The sequence below is a fragment of the Anolis sagrei genome, chromosome 3, assembly GCF_037176765.1.
Source record: "Anolis sagrei isolate rAnoSag1 chromosome 3, rAnoSag1.mat, whole genome shotgun sequence".
Classification (NCBI taxonomy): Eukaryota; Metazoa; Chordata; class Lepidosauria; order Squamata; family Dactyloidae; genus Anolis; species Anolis sagrei.
Window position 1 is genome coordinate 215,403,660 of NC_090023.1, and position 26,067 is coordinate 215,429,726.

The 26,067-nt window shown below is 42.4% G+C and overlaps 2 protein-coding genes across 4 annotated transcripts; one reads left to right on the forward strand and one right to left on the reverse strand.

The window, feature by feature from the left end:
• Positions 1-3,284: 3,284 nt before the first annotated feature.
• Positions 3,285-12,534, reverse strand: MRPL43 (mitochondrial ribosomal protein L43). Its single transcript, XM_060768284.2, has 3 exons — positions 12,376-12,534; positions 8,051-8,157; positions 3,285-3,531 (listed from the first exon to the last, which is right to left on the reverse strand). The coding sequence occupies exons 1-3, from the start codon at positions 12,504-12,506 to the stop codon at positions 3,302-3,304; spliced, it is 468 nt and encodes a 155-aa protein (XP_060624267.2). The 5' UTR covers positions 12,507-12,534; the 3' UTR covers positions 3,285-3,301.
• Positions 12,535-12,926: 392 nt separating this feature from the next.
• Positions 12,927-21,924, forward strand: TWNK (twinkle mtDNA helicase). Of its 3 annotated transcripts, XM_060768282.2 has the most exons (6): positions 12,927-13,108; positions 14,850-16,049; positions 17,294-17,534; positions 18,823-18,930; positions 20,899-21,040; positions 21,139-21,924. In XM_060768282.2, exons 2-6 carry the CDS (start codon positions 14,855-14,857, stop codon positions 21,451-21,453), a joined length of 2,001 nt encoding a protein of 666 aa, XP_060624265.2. In that variant the 5' UTR covers positions 12,927-13,108; positions 14,850-14,854; the 3' UTR covers positions 21,454-21,924. The 3 variants fall into 3 exon arrangements, with proteins under 3 accessions (XP_060624265.2, XP_060624266.2, XP_060624264.2); XM_060768283.2 differs by lacking the exon at positions 14,850-16,049 and having other exon boundaries at positions 12,936-13,108; XM_060768281.2 differs by lacking the exon at positions 12,927-13,108 and having other exon boundaries at positions 13,316-16,049.
• Positions 21,925-26,067: the final 4,143 nt, after the last annotated feature.

The following is a 26,067-nucleotide window of genomic DNA, read 5'->3' on the forward strand; positions in this document are numbered from 1 at the left end:
CCTCTTAGTAGATTAGATCTTTTCATGCTTATTTCCGTGAAGCATCTGTTAAATATAACAAATGAAACAACTTTTCCCCCAGGAGGTGGATAACTTACTTTTGCCAAGCTGCTGGATGTAATTTTTTTCTTTGCTGCCAATATTGCTAATTAATTGATTTAAATTGCCCGCTGTTTCCTATTAAGAGATGGCGGCAGCTCCATGGGGAGAAAATATGGTTTCTAGCTTGCATTTAATGGATGATGTTGGAGAGATGCGTATAAAAACCACAGCCAAAAGATCGTGTTTGTAGCTAGTTTCTGAACGTTTTTGTTGTTTGGTTTAGTCAACGATTTGGAGGCTTCAGACCCATGTACATGCTTTCTACATTAGTTTAATGTTGATTTTTAACTTCTTTAATTTTGAGAAAACTAAGAAAAAAGGATTTAAAAAAGACCCAGGAGAACATAACTTGCAGTATTCCAGAGATTTCGAAAGTAGGGTAGCTCTTTACATATTTAATTTCTTGTTTGTTTCTGTGCTAAACAAATGAGACCAAGACTAGCATCCTCAGACACCTACATAGTGAACTTTTTGGAGTTACTGCAGAGAGAGGAATTCACTACTTTCTTCCCTCAGTGACCGAAACCCATACAGGACTCACGTTCCTCCTGCATTCTCTCTCCCTGGCCCTTTAGTGGCCAATAGAGAAGAGATCATTGCTATGCATCTGATTATAGCAGCACAACTAGATGCTTCTCTAACATCTCTACTGTCCATCCAGCCACTAAATTGGGGGGGGGGGGGAACAGAGAGAAAGTTGAGTCCGATTAGAGGGTAGTAGCATTATATCTCTGTAAGGATGGACCTTCATGATACACCTCCCAAAGCAGGATCTCAGCCAAAGCATCTTTCTTCCTCCACCACTGCCTTACTGTATTCTAAGTGACAGAGAGCAGTATGTAATCACCACATATGTTTCCAAGTTACTGCTGAAAAGAGCTTCCCCAGCCGAATGCTGCCACTTCCTATCACTCTATTCTTTTTGTTTCATAGCTGTCACTAAAAGCATGAGTAGAACATCTCCTCTGGACTTAGGAACATATTCTATCATGGGAAATCTTCAGCAAGCTATGCACTAGGGGTGGGCAGGACCAGAGACATCACCCTCAACCCAAGCCCTGCAAACAGTTAACTTTGGAGGCCTCTTACCAATTCTCTCTTTTCCATTTCTCTTCTATTTTCCCCTCTTCTTTCTTAGCTGTCTCTTTAGAAAAGGTTTCCCACTTCTTTTTGAAGGAGTTATATCAGGTATGGGCAAACTTTGATCCTCCGGGTGTTTTGGACTTCAATTCCCACAATTCCTAACAGCTGGTAGTTCTCTTCCAAATCTTTCTTTAGGATTTAGAAGTTGTATTGGCACCCGATAATATTTTTATAAACATAATGGTTTTGTAAGACATACTATGAAGGTGGCAGGGTTTGCAGCAAATGAGGGTGTTAGGAATCGGGAACTGTTAGGTTCAAAAATAATCCTCACTTGGGGGCGATTCCACAAAATATTGCAGAGTGGCAGAAGCACACTTCATAACCAGCAGAAACTTACGCGTAGTGAGCAAGGATTGGTTTCCATTCAACAGGATGGAACAGGATTTCAGATCCACAACTTCATAGGTTCAAAAATAATATATTTATTAAAGATAAAAGAATCCATTCTGGATAGGAAATATTTTTGGAGCTAAATAGCTTCTCTGAGCTACCTTCTAAGGAAAAGAAAAAGAAAAATAACAAAATAGCTATATCTACTACATCTTGCTTAGACAATGGCAAGATGTCTCCTTACTCTGGCAGAACAAAGGAAGAAGTGTGAGGCCAAAAATGGAGAATTGACCACATGGCTTCACCAGGGCAATACAAATACCTTTTAACGAGGAAGTTATGCTTTTCCTAAAGAGATCACATTGCTAAGTATTCAAAGGGGGAGGAGATAGTGGCATGCAGGATCAGCAAAACAAACCCCCACCTTCTAAGCCCCTTCTTGAGATAAGGCATGCAAAAGGAATTTGGGGAAGGAATCCCTCATTCTAATCTATCTAGGCTAACTACTCATTGAGGGCTGGAGACTTGTGCAGTCAAGGATGAAACCCAACAGCAGGAGTCTTCCTTTTCTAGCGCAATACTCCAAAATGCTCATTATTAGCAAATTTTCTTTTTAAAATTCCCCTCTCAGGTCAGCAGTTGTTTCTTTTTTTAGATCCTGGTTATTATACAGCAGCGGTTCCTAGCCTTTGGTCCTCCATTTGTTTTGGACTTCAGCTCCCAGAAATCCCAGCTAGCATACCAGCCGTTAGGAATTGTGGGAGCTGAAGACCAAAACACCTGGAGGACCTAAGGTTGGGATCCACTGCTACACAAATATGTGTGTATACATGCCTTGGAAGCAACTGTATGGAACTTCTCCATATAATCTGGGACACATCCAATGTCATTGTGCTTTCTTCCACCCCTCCTACGAAACTCAGTAAAGCTGATCACCGTTTTTACTCCTTCCAGAAAACAGACACATATTAATAGTTTTCTGCTGAGCTGCTTTGAACTCTTCATGTGTATCAACAAAAAAGTTCCAACACTCTTTGTGGTGATGCCACTTCTTTTATTTCCAAATCTAGGGATTTTTTTGTGTGACAGGAGCAACTTGAGAAACTGCAAGTTGCTTCTGGTGTGAAAGAATTGGCTGGTTTCAAGGACATTGTCCAGGGAACGCCCAGATGTTTTACCATACTGTGGGAGGCTTCTCTCATGTCCCTGCATGAGAATCTGGAGCTGACAGATGGGAGCTCACCCTGCTCCCCAGATGCGAACCAGCAACCTTTCAATCAGCAGTCCTGTTGGCACAAGAATTTAAGCCATTGTGCCACCGGGGTTCCTTCCAAATCTAATATACCAGCAATTATCATAATCACAATATATAATTGAGAAACCATATTCAGCCTAGAGGATCAGAGCCTCTCTAGTTCTGATTGATTTATATCTTCTCACTTTTGAAGAAGGAACCAGCTCAATTCCATTCAAGACCTTGCTCAAGGTAAGTCTGCAACTGAACTGCTCAATATAGCAACACAGACACTGTAGTGAGCTGGTGCAATACATGCCAACATCAGACATTAGCTTGCAGACAGTACAAGACCTGTTCCTAGGGTGGTGGATATTATCCTTGCAGAGAAAGACAGATATTTTATCTTAATGAAGACTTATTATCTTGCTCTGGATCAAATAATTCCTCACACCACTAAATGCATAGACTCTTTTCATCAATATTGATTTATTTTTTTGCAGAAGGGAGACACCGCTGACTGACATTCTGGACATTGAGTAAACTGGGTTTGTTTGTGAATGGGTGCCATTGGCCTTGAATGCTGGGGTTATCTGTATGGAAAGGCTTTCGGATACGGATGATTTCTAGGCCTGACTGGTCGGCCAGCTTCTGGATGAGCTGCGCAATCTCATCAGCTGTCTTCTTGTTTAAAGTCTCCTCCTTCACGGTTCCATTCACTAGGAAAAGAATAAATTGGATTAAACCTGCACCTTCTTTTTTCTGCCTAGAGATACTCTCCTAGGTATTGGACCTTGCTCTTCTAAATTTACAGTTCTCAAGCTTCTGTAAATCCCTATTATATCTTGCTATTAATCAACTCCTTGGGAATTTCTGTTCCTGAACAAAGACTCTATGTACAATGTATTGTCGAAGGCTTTCATGGCCGGAATCACTCAGTTCTTGTGGGTTTTTTCGGGCTATATGGCCATGTTCTAGAGGCATTTCTCCTGACGTTTCGCCTGCATCTCTGGCAAGCATCCTCAGAGGTAGAGGTCTGTTGGAATAAGGACAATAGGTTTATATATCTGTGGAATGGCTGGGGTGGGGCAAGGAGCTCTTCCCTGCTGCAGTTAGGTGTGAAGTTTAGCTAATCACCTTCATTAGCATTTGAAGGCCTGCCTGAACCTGGGAAAATCTGTTGCTGGGAGGTGTTAATCTGTGCCTGGTTTCTTCCTCTCTGTTGTTTAGCTGTTATAATTTTAGAGTTCTTTAATACTGGTAGCCAGATTTTGTTCATTTTCATGGTCTCTTCCTTTCTGTTGAAATTGTCCACATGCTTGTGGATTTCAATGGCTTCTCTGTGCAGTCTGACATGGTGGTTGTTTGTGTGGTCCAGCATTTCTGTGTTCTCAAATAATATGCTGTGTCCAGGCTGGTTCATCAGGTGCTCTGCTATGGCTGACTTCTCTGGTTGAAGTAGTCTGCAGTGCCTTTCATGTTCCTTGATGCGTGTCTGGGCGCTGCGTTTGGTGGTCCCTATGTAGACTTGTCCACAGCTGCATGGTATACGGTAGACTCCTGCAGAGGTGAGAGGATCCCTCTTGTCCTTTGCTGAACGTAGCATTTGTTGGATTTTCTTGGTGGGTTTGTAGATTGTTTGTATGTTGTGTTTCCTCATCAGCTTCCCTATGCGGTCAGTGGTTCCCTTGATGTATGGCAGGAACACTTTTCCTCTGGGTGGATCTTCATCTTGACTCTTGTGGCTTGTTCTTGGTCTTGCAGCTCTTCTGATGTCTGAGGTGGAGTATCCATTGGCCTGTAGAGCCCAGTTGAGGTGGTTCAGTTCATCTTGGAGGAGGTGGGGTTCGCAGATTCTTTTTGCACGGTCTGCCAAGGCTTTGATGGTGCTTCTTTTTTGACTTGGGTGATGGTTGGAGTTTTTATGTAGATATCTATCTGTGTGTGTGGGTTTTCTGTAGACGGTGTGACCCAATTGTTGATCTGGTTTGCGGATGACTAGGACATCTAGAAAAGGCAGTCTTCCTTCATTTTCTTTTTCCATGGTGAACTGGATGTTTGGGTGGATGCTGTTAAGATGGTCCAGGAACCTGTTGAGTTCTTCATCTCCATGGCTCCAAATGGTGAAGGTGTCATCCACATATCTGAACCATATCGTGGGCTTTTTGGTTGCTGTCTCCAGGGCTTGTTCTTCAAAGTGTTCCATGTAGAAGTTAGCTATGACTGGGCTGAGAGGGCTCCCCATAGCTACTCCATCTTTCTGTTCGTAGAATTCATTGTCCCACTGAAAGTAACTGGTGGTGAGGCAATGGTGAAACAGAGCCGTGATGTCTTCTGGGAACCTCTGGTTGATGAGTGCCATGGTGTCTGCTACCGGGACCATGGTAAATAGAGATACCACATCGAAGCTGATCAGTTTGTCGTTTGTATTTAGCTTGAGATTGCTGATTTTTTTCTATGAAGTGGGCTGAGTCCTTGATGTAGTGTGTAGTGAGCACCATCAAAGCCTTGGCAGACCGTGCAAAAAGAATCTGCGAACCCCACCTCCTCCAAGATGAACTGAACCACCTCAACTGGGCTCTACAGGCCAATGGATACTCCACCTCAGACATCAGAAGAGCTGCAAGACCAAGAACAAGCCACAAGAGTCAAGATGAAGATCCACCCAGAGGAAAAGTGTTCCTGCCATACATCAAGGGAACCACTGACCGCATAGGGAAGCTGATGAGGAAACACAACATACAAACAATCTACAAACCCACCAAGAAAATCCAACAAATGCTACGTTCAGCAAAGGACAAGAGGGATCCTCTCACCTCTGCAGGAGTCTACCGTATACCATGCAGCTGTGGACAAGTCTACATAGGGACCACCAAACGCAGCGCCCAGACACGCATCAAGGAACATGAAAGGCACTGCAGACTACTTCAACCAGAGAAGTCAGCCATAGCAGAGCACCTGATGAACCAGCCTGGACACAGCATATTATTTGAGAACACAGAAATGCTGGACCACACAAACAACCACCATGTCAGACTGCACAGAGAAGCCATTGAAATCCACAAGCATGTGGACAATTTCAACAGAAAGGAAGAGACCATGAAAATGAACAAAATCTGGCTACCAGTATTAAAGAACTCTAAAATTATAACAGCTAAACAACAGAGAGGAAGAAACCAGGCACAGATTAACACCTCCCAGCAACAGATTTTCCCAGGTTCAGGCAGGCCTTCAAATGCTAATGAAGGTGATTAGCTAAACTTCACACCTAACTGCAGCAGGGAAGAGCTCCTTGCCCCACCCCAGCCATTCCACAGATATATAAACCTATTGTCCTTATTCCAACAGACCTCTACCTCTGAGGATGCTTGCCATAGATGCAGGCGAAACGTCAGGAGAAATGCCTCTAGAACATGGCCATATAGCCCGAAAAAACCCACAAGAACTGACTCTATGTACAATTCACAAATTGAATACAAGTGACTTTTTTTTCAACCTACTGCAACAACTAAATTTAATATCCAGCTCTTATAAGACTGCTATATTCCTGAGTCTTTAAGCCAATACTGGGACCAAGGTAAGAAAGAAATCCTACTTCAGCTATGCTTTTTGGAAAGAAAGCAGCCATTTACTATGCAATAATTCTGAGTTTAAGTTGGCAATTTCACAACTAAATCTAGTCTAACCACCTTTCTGGGCGTTAGTCTAATTTTTTTGCATCTTTTCTCATCCCCTAGTTTTCTATGCTGTACAGAATTCTGGGGAATAAAAAATCGCACATTTCGGTGACATTTTTGTGGCTTTATGAAAGTATTTGGCTCCTACCACTTTGACATGTTCCTATTTTTGTTGAGATACAACTTGAAATCAACAAAAATAGGAAAAATTCAAAGTGGTAGGGGTCAAATACTTCTGTAAAGCACCAATCATAGCTGTCAAATCTTCTGGAGTTGCACATAGGTGAATTCATTTTATTACTTGACCTGACTGCTGAAGACTTTCACTAGAGGTATGTCCTAGCAAAGAGTAAACACTTCACAACCAAGATGTGTCAAATTGTCTTTGTCCCTTTTTTTGCTACCAAAATTGCTTTGCTTGTTCACAATGTTGAACATTTTGTGGCAGCAATGTCAATTAAATCCATTAAGCTTTAGGTTGTACTATCACAAAACATGGAAAAGTCAAAGAAGGGATCAATACTTTTGCAAGGTATTGTTCAGTTCTGATTCCTGTTTTTATTCATTGACCACAAAGCTGCTTTAGTAGCCATTTTATTTTAGTAGCCATTTTAGTAGCAAGGTATTGTTCAGTTCTGATTCCTGTTTTTATTCATTGACCACAAAGCTGCTTTAGTAGCCATTTTATGTGTGTGTGATTTTTTCAATGGCTGAAATCGTGTTGGTGACACAGTCTTATGTAATATGCAATTATGCCCACCTATTCCAAACACTACAGAAAAGCACTGCAACATTGTTCCAAGAAGGCAGCTTCTAAGTACTGGAGTATGTAACCACATCTTTTTATTAGAGAAAGATGTTGGGATCTGGAAGAGTGATGGCAAATTTGTTTTACTGGCTGCATCCAGACTCTCTTTAGGCCTCTCTTGTGTGCTCTATTGCTTGGAATCTGTTCTCTTCGGAAAAAGGATGCAAAACTGCTTGGGTGAATATGATGTAGGAATCCATGAGTGTGCATCTATTGTTACTGATAGCTAGGAAGTAAGGAAGTAAGGATTTTGAGGCCAAGGAGTTGCAGATCCATAGATGTTGAAGTATATCCCATTATCCTTCATTCCTGGCCAATCATGGTAGCAATATTGGAAGGACTATAAATATCCCCAGAACAAACATCTCATTGCCTATTGGGTTCAGATTTCATCAACTTTGTAACAAAATTTGCAAAAAAAAATATTGTTCCTGGTTTGAAAGTGTTATTTCTGTTTAATTGTGTGGTACTTCGTTTAACAGTATTATACTCCAGAAACTTCATTTTTGTGGCTGCCACAAACTATGTTGAATTGATTGAGACTCTTATGAGTCTCTGAAAAACTAGCAAAATGTGTTGCAGGATGTCCCGCAAAAACTAAGTTTTGCAGTTTAATAGGTTTTTTCCATGATAGACCCAATTAGGAAATGACTTTTATAACCCAGGAACAAAAAATGTGTTGCATAGTGTAATCAAAAGTAACATTTCTCTTCCTGCCTGCTTCTATTAGGTGGTAGCATTTTCTGTACTCACAGTATTCAGCAACCACTGTGGGGACCCGGCTTTTCTTTGGAGTCACATAGATCACAATTCCAGGGTTCTGTCTGGCAAAGTCCACCACTTTTTCTTCAATGTATTCTCTGGAAAAAATCAAAATCCAATCGGGTCGTTAAAAAAATCATCTTGAGTTCAGAAAGGGTCCAGAGATTTATGTTAAGTAACCAAGTGAGGAGTGAGGCTTTAATGGTTCTGGCCCTAACAATTGAAGAGACCTACTACATCAGCTAATAATCTACTGAGTAATAAAATTAACACACTGAGTAAGGCTTTGCTATTACATTGGGCTAAATCCAATTGCTGGTCCCAACAAGTTTCACCCACAAAATCAATTGCTGGAGGCAGCAAAATCAATTGCTGAAGGTAGCCAAACTTACCTAAACGTCATTAATTTAATGGGTTTGCTTTAGTTGGCTCTAACAATTGGATTTAGGCCACAGTCTTCCTTTAAGAGCACAAAAGTGCTTCCTATGTACAAATTCTGTGAAAATGCTGAACATCAGAGCAGGCCCGTAGCCAGGATTTCGTTTCGGGGGGGGGGGGGGGGGGCTAAACGTTTTTCAGGGGGGGTTTCGGGGGGGCGGGCTGAATCTGAGTGAAAGAGGGTCTACCCTAGCAAACCTTTTGTATCATTACCCCAATACCCCCATGCATATGGGATATATTGAGTATGGTGATCAGATCATGATATGAATAAACATAACAGTTTAAATAATGCACCAATAAGGCCTTTTCGCGAACCACCATGAAAATTTCGGGGGGGGGGGGGGGGCTGAAGCCCCCCGAGCCCCCCCCCCCCCCCCCTGGCTACATGCCTGCATCAGAGGCAAGTGTGGTCTTTTAATAGCAGCAATTCTCTGACCTGCATTTGATCTTCATAAACTGCAGGTTAGACAGATTATCTTCTTGATAATCTGTTCTCAAAAATTATATGCAGAATTTTAGAACAGCTAAAATAGAATAGACCTTTATTTTAGAATTTATCTAAAGCTGGTCTACACTGCCATATAATGCAGTTTGAACCTGAATTATATGATCAGTGCAGACACACAGTTTAACTGTATTGAACTGCAATATATGGGTCTACACTGACCATATAATGCAATTTCAAATTCCATTATACTGCAGTGTAGATCCAACCTACGAGTAGAAGGCTGGAGACATGGAAAGGGACATTTTCTAACACTGCTCCCTACTGGGTGCTACATTTATAATGCTGACATACTTTGAAATGTTATCATGTTTTTAAAAAATTGTTATGGGTATTTTGGGGGGACAATTTAAACCCATGCTTGGTCTATGGGCTATGAAACACAGTTTTCAGACAAAATTTTCCTCATCCCCAATATAGGATAATAATTTCCATATCTAGAATGTTGTGTCATGATCAAAGAAAGTGTAATCATTTTCTTTCAAGTTTTACATTGTATTATTTTTCGCATTGTGAGCCGTTTTGAGTCTCCTTTAGAAGAGGAAATTGGGATATAAACAACAACAACAACAGACCATCATATGCCATCAGCAGAAAGCAAATGAGTTACTTATCAGGACAGTTAATGTTTATAAACATAAGTATAACAAAGGTTCACAGATTGTTCTGTACAGTCAGTACTGAGTTACAAACATCTGATTTACAAATGACTCATAGTTAAGAATGGGGGTGAGACAACAGTGAGAGAAATCTACCGGTCAGAAGGGAAATTCACTCCTGAAACAGTTATCACAAGGAAAAGGTGTCTCCACTGAACCTTTCTCAACAATCCTTGTTGCCACAACAAGCCATTTTATCAAGATCTAATTCTCAAAGAGAGAAAGTTAGGTGAAATCACCTGAACATGGGCATAGACAGCAAAACTAACACTACAGGAGTGTCCATCTTTCCCCATGCTATCCAAAGCATACTTTTGGATGGAGTTACATACAAATTCAATTTACATTTAAGAACAAACCCACAGAACCTATCAGGTTTGTAACTTGGGGATTGCCTGTAGAAGCAAGCATGTTGCCTATGATGCCAAAGGAAAAGGTGGAAATATCTTCAGAGTCATCAACCCATTCAATGACAGGTTTTTTGGGCTATATGGCCATGTTCCAGAAACATTCTCTCCTGATGTTTCGTCTGCATCTATGGCAGGCATCCTCAGAAGTTGCAAGGTTATACAGCCCGAAAAACTTGCAGCAACCCAGTCATTCCAGCCATGAAAGCCTTTGACAACAAATTCATTCAATCTTTATTATTCTTGAGCTGTATGATATTCAAAATAGCGAGCAGGATTCCTAAGGAGACAGTACGTCCCTCACTGATGGCAATCCCTTTCTATTTTGCCATGTGTTCCTCTCATAAGAACCAATGATATGCGCTACCAAAGTAGTACCTGCTATTACTCTGAAATTCCAGTAGATGGGATCTTGATATAGTCTTTGAATAAAATATAAAACAGGCATGGCCAAAATTTCCTATGCTTCGGCCCTCCAGGTGTTTTTGGCTGTTAGGAATTGTGGAAGTTGGTCCAAAACTCCTGGAGGGCCGAAGTTTGCCCATGCCTGGTATAAAACCACCACTGCTATTTTGTCATTACAGTACAAAAAGAAAAAAATAAGCACAATATTTTCTGTTTCTGGTTTGAAAATGTTCTTTCCTGCACAATTGTGTGGTGCTTTACTTTGAAAGAAGTTGTTATACTCCAGAAACATCGTTGCTGTTTTTTTTAGGAGCCCCGGTGGCATAATGAGTTAAACCTTTGTGCCAGCAGGACTGAAGATGAACAGGTCGTAGGTTCGAATTCGGGTAGAGCACAAATGAGCTCCCTCTGTCAGCTCCAGCTCCTCATGAGGGGATGTGAGAGAAGCCTCCCACAAGGATGGTTTTTTTGTTGTTGTTGTGTCAGGAGTGACTTGAGAAACTGCAAGTTGCTTCTGGTGTGAGAGAATTGGCTGTCTGCAAGGACATTGCCCAGGGGACGCCCAGATGTTTTATCATCCTTGTGGGAGGCTTTCCTCATGACCCCGGATGAGGAGCTGGAGCTGACAGAGGGAGCTCATCCGCACTCTCCCCGGATTCGAGAGAATTGGCCGTCTGCAAGGACATTGCCCAGGGGACGCCTGGATGTTTTATGAAGCATCCTTGTGGGAGGCTTCTCTCATGTCCCCGTATGAGGAACTGGAGCTGACAGAGGGAGCTCATCCGCGCTCTCCCCGTATTCGAACCTGCGACCTGTCACATCTTCAGTCCTGCTGGCACAAGGGTTTAACCCACTGCGTCACCGGAAGCTCCTACCTACAAGGATGGTAAAACCTCAAAACACCTGGGCGTCCCCTGGGCAAATTCTCACACACCAGAAGCAACTTGCAGTTTCTCAAGTCCCTCCTGACACACACAAAAAAATGGTTTAATGTGGCTGCCACAAACTATGTTTAATTGGTTGGAACTCTATGAGATATGTATGCAATATTTGTTTGACAGAGAACCGAGGGCCCTTCCACACAGCCATATAGGAGGTTTAGCACAGCTGGTAAATCACCAGCAGTGATAAGATCTACCAACCCAAAGGTTGCAAGTTCAAAGCCCCGGGTCGGCATGAGCAGCCAACTGTCAGCCCTGCTCACTGTTTACCTAAGCAGTTCAAAAACAGCTTTAGCTGTAATTAGAGAAATTAGGTACCGCTAAAAAGTGGGGGAGGTGTTTTACAATGCCATCAAGAAAGATCAGAAAATGCTGGGCAACCAAAAGGAAGAAGGAAGTCCTGAAGGCTCTTCGTCATAAAGGATGGAGCAACAGCATCCCTTGTGACTGGACTCAATCGTCCATGGCATTAAAACAACACACCTCCTTTCTATTCTGTCTGTCTGTGTACTATCTATATAAAGCGGCGTTTGACGTGTATGTGTGCTGTGATCTGCCCTGAGTCCCCTTCGGGGTGAGAAGAGCGAAATATAAATAAAGTCTTATTATTATTATTATTATTATTATTATTATTGGAAAAAGTATAGCAAAACGGGCTGAAGGATATCCCTCCCGCAAAAACAAAAAAAAATGTAGTTTCATAAACTTTTCTTATGCTTTTTAAAAAATGATAGAAGTAATTAGGAAATAGTATTTATAACCCAGGAACAAAAAAAATGTGTTAGAGAGTGTTAAGGAATTTACTTTGCCATGTCTCAATGCTAAGGCATCCTGGGAGACTTCCCTGCCAAAGAGTAGTGGTGCCTCAACAAACTACAACTCCCAGGATCCCACAGCAATGAGCCACGGCAGTTCAAGGGGTACCAATCCGAGTTACAGTGCAGAGAGGGCGACCCACCTGGCCCCTCGTGCGCTCTGGGAGTCCCTGCTGAGGGTGAGGGTGAGGCGCTGCAACTGGCCCACGTAGCGACCCACGCCGTTCCGCAGGACGCTGCCGAGGAAGCGGCTGGCGGTGCCTCGGCCTGTCATGGCAGCAGCAGCAGCGGCGGCGCGCAGTGGTGACGTCACTGCTCGAGCCCCGCCTCCTCCTCGCACGCGAGGCACCTCTGAGGAGAAGGGGCGGAGCCAATGACTCCGCCCCTTCTCCTCAGAGGTGCCTCGCGTGCGAGGAGGAGGCGGGGCTCGAGCAGTGACGTCACCGCCGCTGCTGCTGCCATGACAGGCCGCTGTATATATATACACAGAGCCGTCATGGGAGCAACAGCAACAACGCCGTGCGCGGTGACATCACGGAACGAGCCCGCAAGCCCCGCCTCCTCACGCGCAGCCTCTAGACTCCGCCCTCCACTGCCTCTCTCTGCCTGGGCCTCCAACTCCCAGAAGCCTTTGCCAGCTCATTCAATGGCCGGGAATTCTGGGAGTTGGAGGCCGCAATGTGATGAAGGACACACACACATATATATATATATCCCCCTCTTTGTGGTCTAGAGCCCCTGGTGGCGCAGTGGGTTAGAGAGCTGAGCTGCTGAACTTGCTGACCGAAAGGTCGCGGGTTCGAATCCGGGAAGCGGAGTGAGCTCCTGCTGTTAGCCCCAGCTTCTGACAACCTAGCACTTCGAAAACATGCAAATGTGAGTAGATCAACAGGTCCTGCTCTGCGGGAAGGTAACGGCATTCTAACATGCCGGCCACATGACCTTAGAGGTGTCTACGGACAACACCGGCTCTTCGACTTAGAAATGGAGATGAGCACCAACCCCCAGAGCCGGACACGACTAGACTTAATGCCTGGAGGCGCTCAAAAGGGATTGGGATTGAGAGAAGGCCTCCCTTGGTGCCAGGCCTGGGCAAACTTCGGCCCTCCATGTGTTTTGGACTTAAGAATTGTGGGAGTTGAAGTCCAAAACACCTGAAGGGCCCAAGTTCAGGCCTGCTGAACACTTTGAAGCTTTTGGAGGCGGGTTTCCGGAAGTGACGTCGACATGGCGTTGTTGTGATTCCGGGGTTGAGGCCTTGGCGCGCTCCTGGCAGCTGCACGTGGGGCAGGGGGTCCGCGGGGGCTGCTCTGGACTTAAATAGAGGCCGGGTGGGCCTCTCCGGATGATGTGTTGCAGGCATCTTGGGCATGCTTAAAAGGAGGCACAGATCAATGCAAGGGCTCTTGAGAACTGGCTGTGTTCCCATGTCTTTATGCGGGAAGGAAGCAATAGGAGAAGAGAGAGATGAGATGATCAGTTTCTGGATAGTTTGGGTTATTTGAGAGGAAGGTGAAGTTGTGTTTGGGAATGATGTAGTTATAGATCTTTGGCGTCTGGCAAATTGTGACAGTTTTCACTTTTTATAGATTTTTTTAAAGCCCCAAAGCAAGGGAAGGGTTTATGTTTGGGAACAAGGTTGTCTTTGAGGTCTGGAAAATTGAAATAAAGTCACTGATTTTGAAGTTTGTAGAGACAAAGAGGCTCCAGAGCAAAGGAAGGGTCTTTGGGATCTGACAAGTTGCAAAAAGGTCACAGATATTGGAGCTTGTAGAGATCAGAACGGTTTATGTTTGGGAACAAGGTTGTTATGGGTCGTTGAAGTCTGGAAAATTGAAATGAAGTCACTGATTTTGAAGTTTGTAGAGGCAAGGAGGCTCCAGAGCAAAGGAGGGGTCTTTGGGGTCTGGCAAGTTGCAACGAGGTCACAGATATTGGTTCTTATAGAAATTAGAAATCTACCGAATAAGGTTTTTATGGGTCTTTGAGGTCTGGCAAATTGAAATAAAGTCACTGATCTTGAAGTTTCTAGACACAAGAAGGCTCCAGAGCAAAGGAAGGATCTTTGGGGTCTGGCAAGTTGCAATAAGGTCACAGATATTGGAGCTTGTAGAGACTAGAAAGCTACCAACAGTTTATGTTTGGGAATAAGGTTGTTATGGGTCTTTGAGGTCTGGCAAATTGAAATAAAATCACTGATTTTGAAGTTTGTAGAGACAAGGAGGCCGCAGAGCAAAGGGAGGGTCTTTTCCTATTGCAACTTCCTATGGCAAGTTGCAATAAGATCACAGATATTGGAGCTTGTAGAGACGAGAAAGCTACCAACGGTTTATGCTTGGGAATAAGGTTGTTATGGGTCTTTGAGGTCTGGCAAGTTGACGATATAGGACTTTGTAGAGACAAGGCTCCAGAGCAAGGGAAGGGTCTTTGGCGTCTGGCAAGTTGCAATAAGATTGACAATATTGGAGTTTATAGAGAGAAGGCTTCAGAGAAAGGCAAGGTTCTTCTGGCTCTGGCAAGTTGAAATAGGATCACAGATCTTGGAGTTGGTAGAGCGAAGCTCAGTATGCCAGCTTGGAGTGTGGGTAGGCCTCTCACTATTTTGTCACTTTTCTAGGAGAAATGTGGCTCCCAGTACGTTCCTTGCACTACTGGTGCCTTCGGGGGAGACGGGTCCTTTCAGGCCACCATCCTTGCAGACACTATAAGAAGGAGACGCTTCCCTCACCAGATGGGCCGGTCCCCCCTGCTTCAGTCACAGAGATCCGCCAGTATCTCCGGGCACAGGACATCCCTTTCCATGATGGCTATAGTTGTATCCATGTGCCCAGTGTTTTTGTTGAGGAGCAGCAGCAGGTTCGCCACAGCTACACTCTCTTTATTGATAAGACCACTGGGCGCTTTGTCTGCACTGCCAGCTTGGTTGAAGGCAACTGGCAGGACTTCCAGGCCAGTGTAGAGTTGCGGCATAAAGGGGTGGCTGTGGGGAGCTTGGAGGCTATTGATCAGCCGAGAGATCACACTGGGGAAGATGCCAGGCATATCTGGGATCGAGCCATGCCTCTTTGGGAGCTTCTTGATGAGCAGGAGATCCAGGAAGCCAAAGCCAAGTTTGGAATTTCCAGTGTCTCAAATGTGACTCTCAAACGGTTTGGTGTGCGTTACTTACGGACTGCTCAAGCTTTGGTGTTTCCATGGTTCAGCCCTCGGGGCACTAGTCTGAAAGGGTTAAAACTGCTGGGAGTTGAGCACCAAGGAGAGAAAACACATTATGTGGAGAATACCCTACCTCGCCCAAGTGCCTATCACAACCTTTTTGGTCTACCGTTGATTGGCCGACGTGATACAGAAGTGGTACTGACTGGCCGGGAGCTAGATACTCTAGCATTACACCAAGCGACTGGGCTACCTATTTTGGCCCTGCCCCGTGGGATTTCGTGCCTCCCCCCGGGCCTCCTTCCCTACCTAGAACAGTTCAAGCGGATCACTCTCTGGTTAGGTGAGGATCTTCGCTCCTGGGAAGCAGCCAAGCTCTTTGCCCGCAAACTGAACCCTAAGCGTTGTTCTTTGGTGCAGCCGAGTGACCAGCAACTCCAGCCCTTAGAGGCCTTCAACCGCGGCTTGAACCTCACCAAAATTCTGCGCTCAGCCTTACCAGCTGGCCACAAGGCCATCATTTCGTTTCGCCAGCTACGAGAAGAGGTTTTAGGGGAGCTGGCCAACGTGGAGCAAGTAGCTGGAGTCAAATGGGCACGTTTCCCTGACCTAAACAAGCTCCTCAAGGGCCACCGCAAAGGAGAACTTACTGTCTTCACAGGTGACTAACTGTATTTTTCACTGTTCTATAGAAGGCTGCAGGGCTCAGGAAACTATAGGGTCGTTCTTCTAAGTAGACAGTTACTTTGCATACACAGGAACCTAAAAGTATATTGCATTACAGTTCGGTCTAACCCAGTGCTTATCAGTTATCTCATGTGCGGGATCAGGTCAGCATTTATGTTTTTTCCAGTGTGCCAAGGACCAAAAACCATCTTTGGTCATCATAATTGGAATTTCTTCTTTCTTTCTTGGAAAGTGGCTTAGGCAGTCCCCCTTTGATAGTCTAACCTACATCTGCTCATTGTTTCTTGATTGTTTTTTATCTTAGCATTTGATTGGTACTAATGGTATCTGCCATTTGCTGTTCTAACATGATGATAGCTTTTGTTACTTCCATTTGGATTATTCCTTGCTGACTTTCCATCAGTACGCAGCTTTTACTCATACAATTGAAGGTTTTTAAAGAAAAGGCTTTGATTTTACAGTTTGGAATGCTTTTTCTTAATTTTAACTGCATATTTTAAATGGTTTTAAATATTGCTAATATTTTTATTCTATTTTAATGTTGATTTGTAGTATGTTTTATTTTAAATTTGTAAGCTGCCTTGCCTCCCAGTTTTGTGAGGAAAGCAGGGTATAAATAAAAAAAAAGATTATGTTTAAGGTTGTTAAGGTAAATTTTGTTTGCTTTGGGGCTGAATTTAAACTGAAAGTAACATAAAGCCGAATTACAATGATGACAAAGATTTGTTGGAAAGTGGAAAGTCTCAATGAAAAGCAACTGTTTAACTTTGCAATCATTAAATTGCACACCACCTGATTCTCCTTGTCTTGTCTTCCTTTTTAATTGAATTAAACCACTTCTAATATCTAATATTCAACCATTTTTCTTAGATTCCTTTTGTTAGGTTCTTGCTTTTACCTTCTGTCCTGCTAAGTCTGATTTGTATCATATTATTAAGATGGAGGCCAAACTATACTAAAGTTGAATTTATCAAAGTATGTAGACAAGTGACTTGAAGGCACATGCGCGCACACACATAGGAAAAATATAGTGGCACAGTACTTAATTTCTTAGTTATTTATATTGGATAAGTTACAGGATGTCTAATGTACATGAGTGCAATTAATGCTGTTAAACCACTCCCCAGAAAAAGGGCTTGCATGAGGGATAAACAAGTTGTCATACAAGTTGGAAGAAAAGCTATTGTCTATTAATGCTGGATTTTTTCTATGAAATAGGACCAACTGGCAGTGGGAAGACAACCTTCATCAGCGAATATGCCCTAGATCTCTGCATGCAAGGAGTGAACACTCTGTGGGGTAGCTTTGAGATCAACAATGTGCGCTTGGCCAAGGTCATGCTTACCCAGTTTGCTATGGGGAGACTGGAGGAGCAGCTGGACAAATTTGATGAATGGGCAGACAGATTTGAGGATCTTCCACTCTACTTCATGACTTTCCATGGACATCAGAATATCAAGTAAAGTTGAGGGTGACAATTTTCCCTTTATATGCTATAGGTTGTTTCTTCTTGGTGGGATGAAGTGATAGATGTGGAGGGATGCTTTAGCCAACTGTGATAGGATGGTGATCCCATTCTTGTTTATTTGGAAGGAAGCCTTGAGGGGCTTCCTTCCTATATATATGTTTTTTTTTAAAGCTGTGGAGCCCTTTTTGAAGGAAATGTCTCTTGTGGAGCCCCAAGAAACATTTGGGCACAAGGACCGCATTGCATTTTAAAATTTGACAGATGGACCGGGCCAGTGGCAGATGGATGGAGAATGTTTGTGTGAACTAATTTCTAAAAAAAATGAACAAATTCTTATTCACATGCCATGGTAGTGCCAGCGGCATCGAAGCACAGTTTGAGAATTGCAGATCTAGAGACACAAGGAAATCTCTGCCATCAAAATAAGCAATGCTAGGCTTGGGACCAATGGGTCTTGATGTTATTTGCCACTTGCACTCTATCAACATTTTGGACTAATATTCCAAGCCCACTTGCACTAAGATAGAATTGTGGGGAAGACACAATGTTGGCTGTCATTACCAGTTTCTGTCAGCTTCAAAAATGAAGCAATATCCCTTCGCCTGAACTATACTTTATTTCTTTGCTTGAGATATACTATAGAACACTGTCACAATGTATGAGTAATACCTGAATATCTTGGGAAATCTATAACTTTTTAATCTGGTTTCTCACCACCATTGCCTCCGACTGTTGGCATCTCGCTCACTGTCCTGAGTTGTTGGCTTATATATCTGTGCCCTGAATAATTTGTAAGATAACCCCCAGTGGCGCAGTGGGTTAAACCGCTGAGCTGCTAAACTTGTTAACCTAAAGGTCACAGGTTCAAATCCGGGAAGTGGCGTGAGCTTCCGCTGTTAACCCCAGCTTCTGCCAACCTAACAGTTTGAAAACATGCAAATGTGAGTAGATCAATAGGTACCACTCTGATGGGAAGGTAACGGCGCTCCATGCAGTCATGCAGGCCACATGATTTTGGAGGTATCTAAGGACAATGCCGGCTTTTCAGCTTAGAAATGGAGATGAGCACCAACCCCAGAGTTGGACACGACTGGATGTAATGTCAAGGGGAAACCTTTACCTTTATTCATATATCAGATATTTTTATGGGGAGCAGACTGGAATATTAAGTCTCAGCTACCAAAGATCTCTTGTTTGATTGACCTTTAATTCAATCTTTTCTTAACTGGAATATACACTTCTGTTTAAAGGGATTTTGTGAACCTTTTATTCCATGCAGGACAGTGATGGATACCATGAAGCATGCTGTGTACATGTATGATATCACCCATATAATTATTGACAATCTTCAGTTCATGATGGGTCAGGAGCAGCTCACAGTGGACAGGTAAACCCTCTACCTTCATACTTCTTTTGGCCTATAGTCAATGGGTAGAATTCAGTATCAGTATCATGTAAGGAGACTGCAAAGGAGAAGGATAATAATTCCCCTCCCATTCCATTGATTTAAACAGAAGGACGTGATTGGATTTCTCCTGCACCAATTCTCTTCAACAATGTGTCCTTCCGACTTCTTTTATTTAGCCTCTCACTTTCCTTGTGGTATAATGGCCTGAAATCTATCCCATTGTTCATGTTTCAGATATATATATCAGTCCAACCATAATCAGGTTTCTTACAGCCTGTAATAGACATAATGCTCTCAATTGTTTTATCATGGTTATACAATTGCAAAACAATTTGTAGGACTACTTGCTTATTTCCCCACTTGTCTCTTCTGGAGGCCAGAGTCATCCATTAACCACGGTTAATTTTTATTTTGGCTGATATCACAAGCAAACTTGTTTAATGTAATTCAAAGCTGTTTTCAAATCCTAGTATTTCCTTATTTTAAAATATTAATAAACATGAAAATTTCATTTGTAAATGCATCTCTGTAAACCTAACACTATAGAATTAATACATGTCTTCTGTTATAGTCATCACATTTAATTACTCATTTAGCTTTCACCACATTCGTTTTGCTCTCCGTATGTCTAAGAGACAGCATAGAATAAGAGTGTTGAACTAGTGCAATGGCAAACTAGATTCAAATCCTTCAGCTTTGGAAACTCATTGGTTATTCTTGAGCAAGCAACACTTTCTCAGTCTTAGAGGAACTCTGTATCAAGCTCCGGCCCCCCTGGTGGTGCAGCGGGTTAAACTGCTGAGCTGCTGGACTTGTTGACCGAGAGGTTGGCACTTCAAATCTGGGGAGTGGGGTGAGCTCCTACTGTTAGGCCCAACCTAGCAGATTGTAAAAATACAAGTGTGAGTAGATCTATAGGTACTGCTTCTGCGGGAAGGTAATGGCGCTCCATGCAGTCATGCTAGCCACATGACCCTGGAATTGTCTACAGACAACGCTGGGGCTCTTCGACTTGAGCACCACTCCCCAGAGTCAGACACAACTAGACTTATATCAGGGGAGACCTTTACTGTATCAAGCCCCCTATTTATCAATTGTGCCAAGCAAACCTTACGATAGCTTTGTCCTTGAGTCAGAGCCAACAAATATTTTGAAGAGGGAAGGCTGATTTAGGTAAAAAAAGCCTGCTACAGTGACTCTAGAACTTATTCACGTGCCTTATCCTGAGATTATCTTGTCAGAATCTTAGAAATAGATTCTAAGTTTGTGAGTTAATGTTTCAGTTGCTCTTAGATATACCCATTTTGAAACAAATCATACTAGCAACATTATGAATTATTATTATGGGACTTGTGAGATTATTCTGATGTATTTGGGACTGTATGTGACTTCCAGAATTTTTCTGTTTAACATTATCCAAAAAATTCATTCTAGAAGATAAAACCCTTTAATAGGGTTTCTGTGAGTTTTCTGACCTCAGAGATCACAATCTCTGAGGATGCCTACCTTAGATGCAGGCGAAACGTCAGGAGAGAATGCTTCTGGAACATGGCCATACAGCCCAGAAAACTCACAGCAAGCCAGTGATTTTGGCCATGAAAGCCTTTGACAATACAACCTCTTAATACTTTGTCCAGTGATTAGTTGATTTTCTGACAATAGCATCAACATATAATATTTAACTTGCTTTAACTATAGTTGATACTAGGTGTAGGTTAAAGAACTGCACGTGACCCTCCTGTCTTTGGTCCTTACTGGAGCATCAATTTCACTACCTTCATAACCTCAGCTAAACTTTATATCAACTATATTTCCAGTTGGTGGAAAACATCCAGTTTCTAAACTATCTTTCTTCAGTTAGGTGTTTGTGTACTTTTTTACTTGCCTTCTGAAATACCTTGAACTTTAAACAGCAAGTTGTCTTTATTTCTCCACACTCTGTTCCAGGCTTGCTGTACAAGACTACATCGTGGGTACTTTCCGGAAGTTTGCCACAGAAAACAGTTGCCACGTGACTCTGGTCATTCACCCCAGGAAGGAAGATGAAGAGAGAGAGCTACAGACAGCCTCAATATTTGGGTCTGCGAAGGTGAGTACTTGTTAGTAAAGATTTGTGAGGAAGTGGGTGACTACAAAATCACTGTTCCTTGCTCTAGCCAAAGGATTCTTCTTACGCCTCCTCTGCAGGCCAGCCAAGAAGCAGATAATGTGCTGATCCTGCAGGACAGGAAGTTGGTGACAGGCCCAGGCAAGCGCTATCTGCAGATCTCGAAGAACCGCTTTGATGGCGATGTGGGGATCTTCCCCCTGGAGTTCAGCAAAACCTCCCTCACTTTCTCCTCCCCCATCAAGGCCAAAGCAGTCAAGTTGAAGAAAATGAAAGATGACAACGATGTGCCACCTAAGAAAGCTGCTACAGGTGGGGCTTCAAAGAAGCAACGGTCTCAATCACCCAACCGCACAACCCCAGAGAGCTCTCCTAATGAACCTGTCAAAACGTGAAGAGATGCAGAACATTATTCCAAAGGATTGGAACCCAGCAAAATCACTGCCCCCTTTGCCTGATTACAGCAATCAATAATTGGACTTCAAGCAGAGATAATGGCCGGATCATTCCTGCCCATTTTTGCTTCTTTCTTGTTAGAATCAGGTATGAGAAATCTTTGAGAGATAGATGGACAGTAGCAAGATTTGTAATATCTTCTGTTATCAAGCAATAAGCTGGAGAAGAAACAGATTTCTTCTCATTTCCATCCCAAGTGGAAACAAACGGACTGAGATCACATACCTCATAGGGAAGAGTCCACTGTGATAGGCACAGAGAAGTGCCCTATTTTGTGGCCTCTGGTCACGTCTAGTTAATATTTGGTTGCTGTACACAACCAGTGATGCACAAAAAAGGTATCAGAATAGGAATGTTGTTTAAATGATTTCTGCACTAATAAGTGAACAAAATAAAGATGGTTGCAAACATGTAAAGTATTACATTGTTGGCTTGGGGTTGCAGGTGCTGCTTGGACACTTTTATACTCCTATAAGCTTTTGGCCATGCATTCTGAGAGTTTTAGTTGGAAAAATAAATTCTTAAATTCTGGGAACACACCTCCATCACAAGACCACTGGTTAAAACTAATGCTATGAGAGAAGTTTCATTTTCCCAAGATACAGGATTTCAGTGGCAAAATGATGGGTTGAACTCAAGAGGAATCTGTGAAGCCTAGACATAAAGGAGCCACTGAGTCAGCCCAGATATTGACAGATGTATGAGTCTATGAATTATAGAGTTAGAATAAAGTATTAGCTTGAAGAGGGTCAGCCTGAAAAGCCTGCACTACAAAGTACTTTTTGCCTTATGTATCTATTGGGTTCTGAGCTAAAATGTTAAACTCTGTATGGATTCTGATACGGAGTGTGCTTAAAGGAAGACACCCTCGCATTATTTAAGTATTCCTAAGGTGCCTGTTGAAAAATTACTATTCTGAAACGTAATGTGGCATTGGGCCCTCTGGTGGCGCAGCGGGTTAAATCGCTGAGCTACTGAACTTGGTGACTGAAAGGTTGGCGATTTGAATCCAGGGAGCGGAGCAACCTCCTGCTGTTAGGCCCAGCTTCTGTCAATCTAGCAGTTCACAAACTTGCAAATTTAAGTAGATCACTAGGTACCGCTTTGGCGGGAAGGTACTGGCACTTCATACAGTCAAGCTGGCCACATGACCTTGGAGGTGTCTATGGACAATGCCGACTCTTCGGCTTAGAAATGGAGATGAGCATCACCTCCCCCTCGCCCAGTCCGACACGACTAGACTTAATGTCAGGGGAAAAATTACCTTTACCCTAATGTGGCATCATGGAAAAAAAAAACCCTTTCAATATTGCTTATGTGTTTTCTCACACATTTCAGTTGAAACTTTTCAATTGATTTCCTTATCTTGTTGCTGTTATGTGACCTCAAGGTGATTCCAACCTATGGTGACGTTAAGGTGAACCTGTTTTCTTGGAAAGATTTGTTCAGCAGAGGTTTGCCATTGCTTTCTTCTGACGCTGAGAGAGAGTGACTTGCCCATGGTTACCTATTGGCTGAGTAGGGGGTTTGAACCCCGATCTCTAGAGACATAGTCCCAGTGCTCAAAGCACTGACTGTACCATGCTGTCTTCAGCTGTTCTCCATCTGAGAAATGAGAGGAGGTATGATAGCCATGTATAAATATGTGAGAGGAAGCCACAGGGAGGAGGGATCAAGCTTGTTTTCTGCTTCCCTGGAGACTTGGACGTGGAACAATGGCTTCAAACTACAAGAAAGGAGATTCCATTTGAACATTAGGAAGAACTTCCTGACTGTGAGAGCCGTTCAGCAGTGGAACTCTCTGCCCCGGAGTGTGGTGGAGGCTCCTTTTTTAGAAGCTTTTAAACAGAGGCTGGATGGCCATCTGTCAGGGGTGATTTGAATGCAGTATTCCTGCTTCTTGGCAGTGGGTTGGACTGGATGGCCCATGAGGTCTCTTCCAGTTCTATGATTCTATGATCCTTTCTTAATTTAACTAACTGCATCATATTTCAATTTAAGGTATAGTCTTAATTTAACTGTAACTGCATCCATCATATTTCAATTTAAGGTATAGGTGGGATTTTGGATTACAACACCTACAATCCCTAATCTTTTGTCATGCTTAATGGAACAAGTGGGAGATGAAAGCCAAATCTCTAATTCTGGCTCAACCGAAGTTAGTGTTGAAAAATGATTCTTGGAAATAGTTCCAATGTAATAAATGTTACTTTCTGAAAACCAATTTCAAAAATAAACAAAATGCAAAGGTTGTGAGACTGACTTGGGAATCAAGTGTATTTCTTGACTTGGGACTTGGGAATCAAGTGTATATCTCTACAGATCATTAAAAAGCTGCAAAACTGTTGCAGCTTTTTAATGATCTGTAGAACTCTTCTGTGAAGAAATCTAAACTGATTTGGTGTGACTTTATACATATCCTGGGAAGCAGACACATATGTAGCTTGAAATACGTAATCTTTGCAGGTCACTGAAACTACGCATTACATGATGTTTTGATAGATATTGTGTAATTATTTAATGTTTTAATGTTTTAAAAAACCTTTTGTACTTTATGTCTGATGCTTTTCATGTTGTCCACAAGAGGTCAGCCTGCGTCTTGTTTTCCCTGCACATTTTCAAATGTAAAGTCCTACAATTCCTCTAAAAAGTGCCAAGCCTTGGCATACTGCTCATCTCCCAAGAAGAAAACGTCTTCTGATTTCCTGGCTACAGTCTGCGTCTGCAATCATCTTTGCGCCTAGAAATACAAACTCTGTCACTGCCTCCACGTTTTCTCCCTCTATTTGCCAGTTATAAATTAGTCTTGCTGCCATAATCTTGGGGTTTTTTATGTTTAAAACCTTATGTCAAGCTCAAGTTTATTCAATGCTTAGGCCAGGGGTCCTCAAATAAGGCCCGAGGGCCAGATATGGCCCTCCAAGGTCATTTACCCGGCCCTCACTCAGGGTCAACCTAAGTCTGAAACGACTTGAAAGCACACAACAATCCTATCTCATCAGCCAAAAGCAGGCCCACACTTCCCATTGAAATACTGGTAAGTTTATATTTGTTAAAATTGTTCTTCATTTTAATAATTGTATTATTAAGTGTTTTTTGCACTACAAATAATTTATTTACTATTTATTTAAAACATTTATATTCCGCCCTTCTCACCCCGCAGGGGACTCAGGGCGGAGCACAACATATATATACGGCACACATTCAATGCCATAAATATATACAAACATTAAAATCACTTATATTCACGTTGAAATTTGCTTAAAAAAATAAGATATGTGCAGTGTGCATAGGAATTAATTCAGTTTTTTTTTTCAAATTATAATCTGGCCCTCCAACAGTTTGAGGGACTGTGACCTGGCCCTCTGTTTAAAAAGTTTGAGGACCCTTAACTTAGACCATAGGTCTTTCACATATAAGGCAAACAAATTAATACATTAAAACCAGATTATTAAATACAATATAAAATACACCATTACAATCCTATATAAATCATTAAAATACTACATTTATCAATGGCGAGATACATCCTTAAAATACTCCATAAAATACTGCATGGACTAGCACCTGCATAACTAAAAACATGGTAAAACCAAGTAAATATAGCATTATTATAACTTAATTAGGGTGTGTGTGTATGTATACAATATATGGGACTAACTGTACCATATTGTTTGGGAAAAATCAAGGCAGTTTTGAAAAGCTGTGCAATACTTGTGTGAGTATGGCATAAGTCTCACATTTTTCCCATTTTGTTTTGAAAGCTTTGGTGCCAGCATGGGACCAGGTCAAAATGAAGTGAAGGAGATAAGTGCTTTTTCAGCTGTCCCAGTTGTCTTCCTTGTTCAAGCGTTTTAGCCTATTACAATATGATTTGATAGTCTCCCTCCTCTGCCCTTAGTAATGCAACTCCAGGGGCTAGCCCTTTAAGTCTAGAGTCTTATGGCAAGTTAAGCATTGAGGAAAGTACTGTGGTGTAAGATTTTGTGAGCTAGCATGGTCTAATGGTTTGAGTGCTAGATTACAACTCAGGAGGACAAGGTTCAGATACCTGCTCAGCCATGAAAATCTTCTGGGTGACCTTCGGTAAATCACACTCTCTCAGCTTCAGAATATAGTAAATTTTGCTAAGAAACTCTGATAGGTTTGGCTTAAGGTTACCCAAAGCTGAAAACAACTTGAAGGCACACAATAACAACAAAGATTTTGTTGACTGGGATGATAACAGTGTTTGGTGAATCACCTGAATACACACAGGTCATCTTGGGGTTTGGAAAAAAGGGTAAGGGATTATAAAGTTAGGTTGAAGGGAAATATAAACTGTATGGTCTGGATTCAATTTTCTCCTAGTTGCTCTTTATATTTTCCCTGCCATTAATTGTAAGTCGGTAAAAAGTAATATACCAAAACTATTCATGCATTGAATGAAGTGGTCTCCAAATTATGAAAAAGCACACCATAGTAAGTATGGCAGTCTTCAAAGTGCTCTAGACTATTGTTGTTTTTTTTATACAACAGTGTTCCAAAATTTTTATACAGTTTACTCATCTGTG